This window comes from Manis javanica, chromosome 13 (assembly GCF_040802235.1).
Source record: "Manis javanica isolate MJ-LG chromosome 13, MJ_LKY, whole genome shotgun sequence".
NCBI classification, from domain to species: Eukaryota; Metazoa; Chordata; class Mammalia; order Pholidota; family Manidae; genus Manis; species Manis javanica.
In genome coordinates this window covers 67,923,584-67,936,064 of record NC_133168.1, presented here as the reverse complement: position 1 = coordinate 67,936,064, position 12,481 = coordinate 67,923,584, and the positions used below count along the sequence as shown (strand labels likewise).

At 39.6% G+C, this 12,481-nt stretch overlaps 1 protein-coding gene across 14 annotated transcripts in view; it reads left to right on the top strand.

Moving 5' to 3' along the window:
• Positions 1 to 12,481, top strand: part of SYNE1 (spectrin repeat containing nuclear envelope protein 1) — a 418,491-nt gene that overhangs the window by 386,288 nt on the left and 19,722 nt on the right. For 9 of the 14 annotated variants that reach the window (XM_073219768.1, XM_037023189.2, XM_073219771.1 and 6 more), the window contains 7 exons: positions 1,376 to 1,563; positions 2,856 to 3,006; positions 5,739 to 5,921; positions 6,193 to 6,330; positions 7,799 to 7,990; positions 8,877 to 9,210; positions 11,291 to 11,359. In XM_073219768.1, the coding sequence (XP_073075869.1) occupies positions 1,376 to 1,563; positions 2,856 to 3,006; positions 5,739 to 5,921; positions 6,193 to 6,330; positions 7,799 to 7,990; positions 8,877 to 9,210; positions 11,291 to 11,359 (1,255 nt within the window). The remainder of the gene's footprint in view (positions 1 to 1,375; positions 1,564 to 2,855; positions 3,007 to 5,738; positions 5,922 to 6,192; positions 6,331 to 7,798; positions 7,991 to 8,876; positions 9,211 to 11,290; positions 11,360 to 12,481) is intronic. The other 5 variants (XM_073219773.1, XM_073219774.1, XM_073219778.1 and 2 more) reach the window with 3 other exon arrangements.

The window sequence follows — 12,481 nt, the reverse complement described above, 5'->3', positions numbered from 1 at the left end:
CAGATTGTACACCTTAAACTTACACGATGTTATATGTCAATTATATCTCAACAAAGCTAGAGAAAAACACTTTTGAGTACTTGGGGAAAATTAAGTCAAAATGCTGTAACTTCTTTAAATGCATGGATTATGTGCAGGTACCTAACACTTCTTCCAAATATATATCCTTGTGCAAAATGCACTTTAAGGCCCTAAGATTTACTTGGTGATCTCATTCACAGAAGTCTCTGTCTTTATCTTTGAGCAAATATTGAGTTCAGTTTTTGTAGTATTTCATTTTGTGTTTTAGACCATCAATTTCTGTTATAACTTCTATATAACTGAAGGAAATTATGCAAGAGATTTGAAAGAACTATTTAGTGAAATATAAGTATTTTTGATTGAATTTATTTTCCTGAATCTAATGTATAAAATCTAAAAATTACTCAAATCCACTGTTGTTGCACTCAACAATAAGCTCATGTTTATATAGAAGACATTGGAACATGGTGTTAAGGGGGAAAATAGGAAGAATATTCACACAAGAAAATAAATCCCAGCTGTCTGAGTAGTTAGGGAATTATCATTAGGACAGGAGAAAAGCTAGGCAAGTTTGAGAACTGTGTCAAGAAAAGGTAAATACAGTAAAGCCTTGATGAATAGGACAAATAAAAACTGATACTTGTAAACCTTACTTTTAATAGGGGAACACTGAATGAATAAATTGAATGCGAAGCTCAATAGAAAAAATGATGTACATTTTGCATGTATAGTCTATGCATTTAATATGAAGACTTCACATAGTAGGAATGGAGAAATTCACTGCCTTGATTATTGACATAATCTTTCTATTTCTGTCCTACATTTAAAATTATTCACTGAGGAAGCTGTCGATGGTAATGATGTCATACATGATAAAGAACCTAGGTCCCTTAAAGCATGGTACCTTTTAATGATGGTGAATTAACTGTTTAAAACAGTTTGCAGATCTTTGAAGATCAAATCCCAGTTCTTGAGCACCAGCTCTTAGCAGGAACACATGTATGCCTTTGATTGATTGATGATGGGTGGAATGGAAGTGACATATCTATGAAGCAGAGTCTGGGACAATATTCATTTTTCAATCACTAATGATATTAATTAATTTAGTTAATATCTCTTTAATTCTTCACTTTACACTTTGACATTGCTCACAGAGCCCAAATATTTCTAAATTCATTTTCTCATTCTTTTGAACCTGCAGTACGTCATAAATGATGTTGAAGAAACCTCATGCATTCAAGAAAATGAAATATCTGTCAAGGTTTTGCCTAACCATTTATCAGCCAACAAGTACTACTGCAATTTCCCCCATCTGCCTGAAAATATTTGATAGAGCATTGCTTATTCCCTACAGGAGCTCCAGAGAGACATAGAGAAACACAGCACGGGTGTGGCTTCTGTCCTCAACCTGTGTGAGGTCCTACTACATGACTGTGATGCTTGTGCCACAGACGCCGAGTGCGATTCCATCCAGCAGGCTACGCGGAACCTGGACCGGCGATGGAGAAATATCTGTGCTATGTCTATGGAACGAAGGCTCAAGTAAGCTGGGATGTTCAAACAGTGGGGACAGGGGAAGGACCCAATGAAGAATGCAAAACTACCCAGAGTATCCATTGTTCACTATTCCCACTGTGTTACAATGCTCAAAAATAGCTTTGGTTTCACAAACTTGCCATCATTTACATTTAGTTGTGAAAATAAGCAGGTATAAAGGTAATATAATACCCCCCCTTATCGGCGGCTTCAGTTGTGCATGGTCAACCATGGTCCAGAACCAGATTACCCTCCTTCTGAGGTAGCGTAAGGTCAGTAGTCACCTGACACTGCATCACAGTGCCTACCAACATCATTCATCTCACTTCTTCTTATCACACGGGCATTTTGCCATCTGACATTGTCACAAGAAAAGGCTGAAGGCAGTACAATAACATACATTCAGAGAGAGAGAGAGAGACCACATTCACATAATTTTTAATATATTGTTGTAACTGCCCTATTTTATTATTGGTTATTATTATTTATCTCTTACCATGCCTGATTTGTAAATTAAACTTTATCATAGCTAATGTATAGGAAAGAGCATAGCATAGGTAGGGTTTAGTACTATTCACAGCTTCAGGTACTGCTGGAGTCGTGTAATGTATCCCCTGTGGATAAAATGGGGACTCATATATAAAAATAACAAGCCAAATTACTCCTGACCTAACAGATTAAATGTAATTGAGAAAAATTAAAATATGCCCTTGCTGAACAAGTATAATGTTACAGAATTGGTAGTGTGAAAAACCCTTTGAAATTCAAAGCAGGAAAAAACAGTGATATGTTAGAAAATTGCCATAATGTTTTAAGGCACATAATCTTGATGCTCTCTGGGGAGCTCTTGAAAGGTTAGTGTTTGTCTTGCTGTCTTAGGTTGATTTTGACGAGCCTGAATTTGATGTTGTACTTAAATGGATTTGCAAACCTTGGTGTTGTTTCAGCAGAACTTTGGCATGAGTGTGCACGGCAGTCATGGTGTTGCACTTCTAAACTTCTTGCACATCTCCAGCACAGCTCACATTATGTGCTTATAATACTCAATTTGGGTAACTCTAACTCCAGAGCTGCAGGATGTGTGTTTAAAAACAAAGCAAAACAAAACACACAGCTGTTCCGTTTTAGCTCAAACAGTTGTCTTTTTCACCTGGTCAAATTTGGCTCAAGGCACAGTTATTGTTTGGCACAGCAGTTGCTTGTTTAGACGCTCTTAATCCTGTTGCAGGCATCAGACAGGGTTCCGGAGCACAAATGGCCTCAAAAACCAGATTCTGTCCTTTCATTTTCTGTCTCAGAATTGAAGAGACGTGGCGGTTGTGGCAGAAGTTTCTGGATGACTATTCTCGTTTTGAAGACTGGCTCAAGGTTTCGGAAAGGACAGCTGCCTTCCCCAGCTCTTCTGGGGTGCTCTATACAGTTGCCAAGGAAGAACTAAAGAAATTTGAGGTGACTTGTAATTCCAAATACTTAATCTAACGATTAAATTTTGCAATGAGAGTAGCCTGCTGGTAGTTGGTGTCCCACAACATAAACAAACTGTTCACCCACAAGTTATTTGTTCAAACAGTGGGATGATGACTTTGTAGTCATTGTTATTATTACCTCATAAGTATGCAAAGGAGGGCTTTATTTTAAGATTATCAAGAATTGCAAGTAGAGTAGTAAGAAAGAGAAATTCTATTAGAAAACAAGAATAGTGATTCCCCATGAAAGATCTTGGCATTCTTTTTATTTCATAAATCTCCATCATCAACCATCTAAGATTAAAATATGATGGTTTTCCATGATATAAAAAAAATCTACCTTCCAAATATATTTTCTTGTTTTTTTTAATGTAATTGGAGCATAGATATGTATTTTTTTAAATCATTGATAAACTGGAGTCGGCTACAGAATTGAACAAAACATTTTAATTATAAGCCATCTCTAATTACCAGTGAAGAGCACTGCCTTTCTTGAGTCACTAAGACTTTTTCAATGACATACAGATAAAAATAGCAGCAGTATAATCATATTCATAATAAAGGAATCATTTGATAACTGATGCCATGTCCTTGCCTGCTTGTACAATCTTGAGCCTGCTCTATCCTTGTAACACAATGAAGCCCCTGCCTCTCAGCTGCCTCTTTCTTTCACAGACGACCTGGCATAACCTAAACTGACCATTTTTTAATTTGAAATTTCTTTTCCCATCAGTTTCCACTGATAGGCAGGTGTATACTCATATAATTTGGCAGCAAACAGTTCTTCTGAAGCATATAACCTACAAAAAAATCATCTTTGATTGCTAATTTGTCTTTCCCAAACACCCTGAGATTTTTAAGACTAAGACTTAAAAATCAATCAGATCCAGCAGGATTCATTTTTTCCTTGTGATGTCAGTCAGCCAGGCATTTATAGAAGACTGTTGTATTAAATATGAAATGTGGGTTCTGTTCTGAATGGGATTTAAAATCTAAGTATCATAGATGGGCAGCTATAGAGATATATTAAAATTTTCAGTTACTATATGAAACAAGTAAGAGTGATTTGCATATCTGAATATGGATTTATATGTAACCATACCACTGAATTCTAGAAAAAGAAATGTTTCTGTCTAAAAGGTTTTCCCTTAGAAAACTTCTAGGAAAAAGTTACAGTAAGCTCTGAAAGATTTCAGGTCACCCCGATATGACCCAGTGCTAGTGGAAGTATTCAGGTCCTGCATCTTACTATGCTCAGCTTCCTAAAGGTTAAAACCTTTATAATTGGCTTATTTCTACAAAGCAGATTATATAAGATGCTTTTTGATGCTATTTTAGACTCTCAGATTTTATGGCAAAAGTTAGCCATATAATTAGCCTCTAGAATGAATGCGCTTACCATTTATCTTATAGTTAATTCCTTTAAAAGACAGAAATAAATCACAAAAACGAAATTTTGCATGAGGAAAGCCTTTCCCTGTTCAGTTGCGTAAAAACTTGCAGTGCATCTGGGTGTGCTGGGGTATCTGCCATCACTCCAGTGGGAAAACATACTCCATGACTTCCCACAGTGGCAAAAGCCGACTTTCCTCACCACCTCCTTTTCTGGGGAAATAATTCAAAATCTTATAGCATAGAAGATTGGATTTACTAAGATGAAGACTCTTAAAGCAGCTCTCAGAAGGAACACCATTTCAGAAGCAGAAATGTGGTAAAATGTAAACACTGTGATAGGCCAAAGAAAGCAGAACTTTGAGATTTAGATGAGTACAGTCCAGTTAATTTTATAATTTTCCATCTAATGCCAGGATAAAAATCAGTCATAAGTCATACATATGAGTTTGAAAAAAAATATTCATTTTCTTTTGGCCAAATGATTTTTATGCTAGGGCAATGGTGTATTGCAGAGGGAAAGAAAAAAGAGTATTTACCTTCAGAAACTGTAGGGTAACCTCAAAAGTAAAGACACTAATATGTAAGGTGATCCATCAGCTCTAAAATGTTTTATACACACCGAGTAATTTATGAGAGCAACAAAAAGGAAACAGAGTATGTTCCAAACTTTATTCTGTCTTGGGTTACTTACATTTTAGCAAACTGCTTTTCTTTAAAGTTAGTGATAGCTTGCACTTAGAGGATCTTCTGCAGTTTTAATTTTTTTTAATAGACCCAGAATTGAGGCAGTTTCTAGATTTTTAGGAAATTATATAGTTTACGCCTAGTTTAACTGTAGATATCTTTTCTCAGTATTGACACTGGAAATTTTGAACATTCAGAACTCACATTTCAGCACACATAAACATTTTTGTAATCAATTTGTTTCATGAGAAAATTTTTTTCAGGCTGTTAATTATCTTGTATGTATATATGTATATTTCATATGTGTATGTATATTCCTTCTATATATGTATATGTTATATATGTGTATCTGTGTGTGTGTATATATATATACCTACACACACACACATACATATGAATATTACTCTTTACCATTTTCTTTTATATTTTTCTTTGATCCAGTTCCCTTCCTTAAGCTACATTGACCACATTACTTTGCTTTAACAAGGGGAAGTAGATGCTCATTAAAATTGTCCTTTCCCTGTCAATGACCTTGTGGCTTCCCATTGTCTCTGACACTGAAATATGAGGCCCAGGCATGTTTGTTGAGAGCCCTTCATTGGTCTTCCTCACTGATGCGCTTCTCTGTGGTCTCAGGCTTTCCAGAGACAGGTCCACGAGAGCCTGACCCAGCTAGAGCTCATCAACAAGCAGTACCGCCGCCTGGCGAGAGAGAACCGCACGGATTCTGCCTGTAGCCTGAAGCAGATGGTTCACGAAGGCAACCAGAGATGGGACGACCTGCAGAAGCGCGCCACCTCCATCCTGCGCAGACTCAAGGTCCTTACTGTGCCTGCCCTCGGCTCAGAGGCCCGAAAGACAGCGTTGGGCCATTTGAAAATATGTATTCAGTATTCAGACATAATCTCAGCAGCTTCATAACATTGGGCTGGCACGGGGGTATCCAGGGTCAGTGTGTATGGTGACGGATTGCAGGACTCTCATTGCTTGTTGAGAAAGTGACTTTACAGAAGAACACTGGAATGGGCAATGCCATCTCAGTGTGTGTATGTGGACTTTTCCATTTAAATTATTTTCTTTTCACATCCAGCATTTCATTGGCCAGCGTGAGGAGTTCGAAACTGCCCGGGACAGCATTCTGGTGTGGCTGACGGAAATGGACCTACAGCTCACGAATATTGAGCATTTTTCCGAGTGTGATGTTCAAGCTAAAATAAAACAACTCAAGGTAATAGATCAGTGATTTTTCACATTATCAGTCCGAAGAAAGGAGAGATTTGTAGACCCTTTAGTAAAGAACATAGAGGACTCTTTAAAAAATAAGTTCTTGATTGAAAAAAATTTCAGAAAATACAAATATTAAAAATTAAATAAAGAGCATCACCCGGTAATAACTACCATTAACCTAGATATTTTTAACTATTAATATGATTGCAGGTGTTAAGGCATCTTCATTTCTGGTTTTTGCTTTTGTTTTTTCTGATATGTTTCAAGCACCTTCAAATTGGAGATTTCATTCCACATAGTCTGCATTTGTAGATACCAAGTTAATTTTAAAGCGTATTTGATATGTTTCACTGTGTAACTCAAACACAGTGACTAGTGTAAACAAGAGGGATATTCATCAGATATATTAATTCCCTAAGAGAAGAATGTTTAATAACTTGAATAATGAGCAAGGCAGTTTTTGAAATTTTCTTCCCAGGATAGTTAGTTTGTTTTTGTTTTGTTTTGTTTTTAAGAATGATTATGATGCCCATAACCTCAGGTTGTTACAATAAAACAAGGAATTGGCCTTTAATTATAGATTCTTTAATTACAGAGTTATTAAAAAAATATAATAATTAACACTGACGTCCTGCGCATCCCCTCTCCCCATCATCCCCTCTACCGCCACTACTTCTCCCAAATCATTTCACAGGCAAATCAGTATTTGAACCTTCACCTGGAAATTTCTATCAAATGGTAGTTGAATCTTTTCTTTTTTGGACTCACACAGTATCCATAGAATTTACCAACACCCTCCTTTCCCCCCCTGGTAATTTTTTTTATTGGACAGTTTCAACTATTTCAGAGTATTCTTGTATTAAAATTTATCCTCTGAAACTTAACACCAGTAGCTTAACACTCTTGAGCCACATAGAATGAGTGTAATCCTCCAGAATTCCTTGTTTTCCAAATAATTATATAATTGTCTTCCCTGTCTATGCCCTGAAACAATAAAAGAATCATCTGAGAAAAATTTGTGACATTAATTGTCATTTGAATGGTTTCCCTTAGTCATGTTTGACCTGTGATCAGGAAATCCAAAATTAAAATATTCAACCATAATTCTTAAAAATGCTAAATTTATTTCAGTGACCTTGCATTGCTTTTCATCAAGGATAACCAGTGCTATCAACTTTTATGATGAGTTTGAATTGTTTTCCTTTGATTCTTTACCCACATTGTTCATGGCGGTAAATTTTATTGGCCAAAGACACCTTTCTGGTCATGGAATTCTAACGATTCTATTTCTGACTCCTGTTCTTGTTTAAAAATTTTATGCTGTACTTTAGAAAGTAAATAGCTTCTTGGCTTGTCATTGTATATAGTAAATTCAGTATCCCCTACGTGGTTTTTCTAAATATGTATCTTACGATCATTCCATGTCAATGTGGGCAATAAAAAAATGACATGAGACTTGGGCTCCCTAGGCTTTCCAGCAGGAAATTTCACTGAACCACGACAAGATGGAGCAGATCTTTGCCCAAGGAGAGCAGCTGATAGAGAAGAGTGAGCCCCTGGATGCGGCGGTCATCGAGGAGGAGCTGGACGAGCTCCGGCGGTACCGCCAGGAGGTGTTCGGGCGCGTGGACAGATACCATGAGAAACTGACCCGCCTGCCTGTACGTTCTTCTTTTCGTTGTCGTGAAATCTAAAGAGAATTAATGGTGGGGGATAAGATAGCATCGTAGAGCGGGTGGGACTCTGGAGCCAGACACCTGGGTGCCGGTCCCGGCGCTGACATACTGGCTTTGCAGCCTTGGGCAAGTCGCTTCTTGTCTCCTGCCTCAGTTTCCTCAACCACTAAAGCTGTTTTCATAACAGTACCTGCCTTGTAGAGAGGATTACCTTATGCATGAAATGAGTTAAGGTGCATATAAAGAGCTTAGACGAGTACTTGGCACATATCTTCTAAGGAAGATGAAGCTTCTGGAAGAAAAAAGGGGTGAAAGCAATGTAAACAATTGCTCATTTGGTGAGGTTGTTTAGTTGATTTTTTTTTCTCTTCCACTTCCCTTATTGCTACCATAGTTACATCTTATTGGCAAGAGGTTATTATTGGAATACTTGGAATTTTCTGTGATACAATATAGTTTGTATGTGTAATATAATGTAAAAAAGGACCAGCTGGCACTTTATCAGTAATTTTCTTTGGTTCCTGATAAGTGCCATTGTGTACTTATTGCATGGCAGGTGATGAAGTACCAGGTTGCCTTTATTTACATTAGGTTATTTAATCTTGAATCAGTTCTTTGAAGTAGGTTTTCATATTCTTCCCATTTTTCAGTGGTAAAGCTGAGGTTCTGATAGATTAATTTATAAGACATTTTAAAAAAGGACCAGAAGAATCTTACTTATTTGATGACAGTACGTTTAAAGTTATCCCCGCCGAGGCAGGAGGCGGCCCAGATGAGCTGAAGGGCGGAGATTTGTCGAGAGGCGGGACAGGTGGGAGGAAGGGGGCCGGGCGGCCGTCGAGGTAACCGGGTTGGCCGGCCTGCATTCCAGCTCCCAGAGGATGAGCCCGACCTCTCCGACCGAGAGCCGGAGCTGGACGACTCCGCGGCGCTCTCGGACCTCCGCTGGCGCGACACCTCTGCGGACAGCGTGCTTTCCCCCCAGCCTTCCTCCAACCCCTCCCTCTCCCTCGCCCAGCCCCTGCGGAGCGAGCGGTCGGGACGAGACACCCCTGCCAGCGTGGACTCCATCCCCCTGGAGTGGGACCATGACTATGACCTCAGTCGTGACCTGGAGTCAGCTGCGTCCAGGACTCTGCCCTCCGAGGATGAAGAGAGGCAGGAAGATAAAGATTTCTACCTCCAGGGAGCTGTTGGCTTATCAGGTAGGAAAGAACTCTACCTGTATATCGGCTTGAAAGGAAGTACAAAAGAATATATATTGTACTGGAAATATGTAAGCTAAGCAGAATCACCTTCCTTCTTCTGCATTAGGGGAAATTGTACATAATGGAATAATCGGATATAATGTGATTGGCAAATACAAAAATTATCAAAATATACTTTTGTTCATACTGTGTCACAAGCACTTTGTAAGTATTGGGATGCACAGTTCCTTTCCTCTCAAAGAGCTTCCACTATGGTATGGAGCACACACAAATAAGAAACGTCTGTGTGAAATGTTTGGCACTACGATAGCATATACGTGTACAAGTGCTGGTGTAGAAGCACAACCAAGGGGTGACTGACCTGGAGCTTTGAGGAGAGGCTTTAGGGGGAGACTCTTGAGCTGCAACCTGAAGGACGATTACGAGTCAGTCAGGTGGATGTAGTAGCAGTGTTCAGAGGAAGAAAATTAAGGGTGCCCGTCTCAGCCTGATTGGCCACTGTTCACCTGAAGGTTGTCCAGAACGACAAGGCTATATATAGACTGGAAGGCATGCAGTGGACAGAGAGGAGGTGGCAAGACAAACCTGGACCTGGGCATAGAGTGCGTGTTCATCACGGACAGGGCTTCAGTTTTTATCCTGAAGGCAATGGAGAGCCACCGCAGGCTGTAAGAAGGGAGGTGATGTGATCAGATGCCTGTTTTCAAAGAACAATAGAAGAAGGCAATTGGAAGAGAGTCCAAATGGAAACTTTTTATGACCCACGGCAGAGAGATGATGGTGGCCTGAACTAAGGCAGCAGCCAGCATTGGGAAGAGAGAGAAGGGAGAACATGTGAGAAATCATGAGGAGTCTCCGTAACTGATGGTTGACTGAACTGCGATTGAGGCCATTTCCTGCCCTGGGCATCTCGCTGACCTGAGGACTGCAGGACAGAGAGAAGGCCGGGGGGTCTGTGGGCCCAGGGCAGGGCAGCGAGAAGCAGGGAGGCAAGGAGCTCAGCTCTGCACAGCCTGAGTCTGAGATACTTTAGAAGATTCCAGTGGGAATGCAGATGGGTTGCATAGCCACATGTGAATGGTGATTGTCCCTGAGGGAGGGCAGGAAACCACACAGCAAGAGCATATAAAGGGAAACAAGGACAATCCCCGCAGGACATGTATATGGTGAAGGGGTGGAAAGAGAAAGAGGAGCATTGTAAGAAGGGGAGTAAAAAAAGAATAAATAATTGGAAGTGAATTTGTAGCACTTTTAAATGCATCTCATCCATTCTTTAAAAGGAAATTTCTGCTTATTTCTGATGGTTCACACTTGGATTCCCAAGGATATGACTTTTCTAAAAAGAAAATGATTTCTCTCATTTCTATTTTATCTTTACAGTATAGCCTAATAGGCATTTCTCGCCTAAAGCAGCCCCATCCAATATGAGGCCACTAGCCACATGTGACTGGCACTAGCCCTGGAACATGACTGTGCAAAATTGGGATTTGCTGTGTCAAATGCACTTTGATGATACACTAATTTCAGGCTTAGCACAAAGAAAGAATGGACAATTAATAACATTTATTGCATGTTATCATTTGGATATCTTGGCTTAGTAAAATGAATATTAACATTATTTCATCTGTTTCTTGTTACTCTTTCATGTGGCTCCTAGAATAGTGAAAATTACTATTGTGGCTCACAGTATTTGTACCGGACAATGCTACTCTAGAATCTGTCTAGCTTGAAGTCCCAGTTCTGCCACTTACTAGCTCTTGAAACTTGGATAAGTTTGGACTTCAGTTTTCTCATCAATAAGATGGGACTAATACTTTGTGCACCCTGTAGGGTTTCTGTGAGGATGAATGAGTGCTGAGTACAGTGCCTGGCTCATCAAACCCTGTCCATCACTGTGCGCTCTTAGTCTGATTTATTTCAGGAAACTTTTGGTGAGTGTGCGCACACCTGCTGTGTCTTGAAGAGCTATCCATCTAGAACAACTAACTTGCTTTTTTCCCTAGGAAGTTACTTTCCTGCCACAAGGAATCACGGTTTCCAGACTTAGCTGTCAACTTAGACTGTGCTCTTTTCGCAGATATACTGATCCCTGAAAGTCCCGAGGCTTATCTAAAACTCACAGAAAGTGCGATCAGAAATACCGCTGGTAGGCACAAAAAGCCGAGCAAGCCTCCCTCCCACACCTGTAAAAGCCTCTTCTCTTAGCACACCTACTGTACCTCTCAGAGCTCTGCGGCACAAGCATGTTGAGGCAGAACTATCCTCTCTTACCACTGTACTAGAAACAAAAAACCCCAAACATGTTTGGTTGATGCAACACCAAATAAGATGCAACAAAAAATAAGATTTCTGTAACCAAGTGAAATGAAGTAACTTCTCAATTTGCTAAATGGTAATCAGTTGCATTAAATACAGACCTATAATGCCTATTAACAGAGGAATATTATAGGAGCTGGAAACACTGGTCTCCAGCATCTTTGCTCTGGCGCCCGACTGGATCGTAGCAGTGCTGACCGTGTGACTTCTAGAGCTTGCAGACCTACCTCTGGCTGGGAAGTCAGGGCTCAGGGCTCTCATCCCAAGCCCACCAGCCTACAAGCGTGACCCCGAACGAGCTTTTCATGCTCTTCATCTCAGCGGTTACATGTAAGACAAGGGGTGAGACCAGATGTTCGGCTCTAAAAAAATTACAATGTTTGTTTAATAAGCCTTACCACATAAAAGAACTTGAAATGAAAATGCATTCCACAGTATCTGAAGACATAGAGTTTCCTGTGGGGACAGAACTATGCCTGCCACAAGAAGAAGGAAAGAAAGGAAAACAGAACCAGTTTTGCTTAATGTTGCAGTAGGCAAACTCGTTCAGGGTCCATAATTTGGAGAGAGGTGGAGAGAATAAGGTCTCAACATGGTGATATGATATTGAAGTGTGAGGTTATTTGTTTACACTTAATTTTTTGAAGAAAAGCAAAAACTTAGGAAGCAAAGTAGCGTTACCAAAACAGTGCCTCCTGATTCTCAGAGAGAGACCTCTTAAAGGTGTATTCAGAAGGCCTTTTCTCCAAAAAATATTAATAAAGCTTACTAATATTCATGCTGCTTTCACCTTGTGCTAGCTTGTCTCTGATGACCAATGTTCTTGTTCAAGTCAAAGACTGTAATACCCATACACACACACACACACACACACACACACACACATACACACACAATAATTTTGCAAAAATATGTTACATTTCTGAAAAGAGATGAGCCAGGAGTTCTAGGC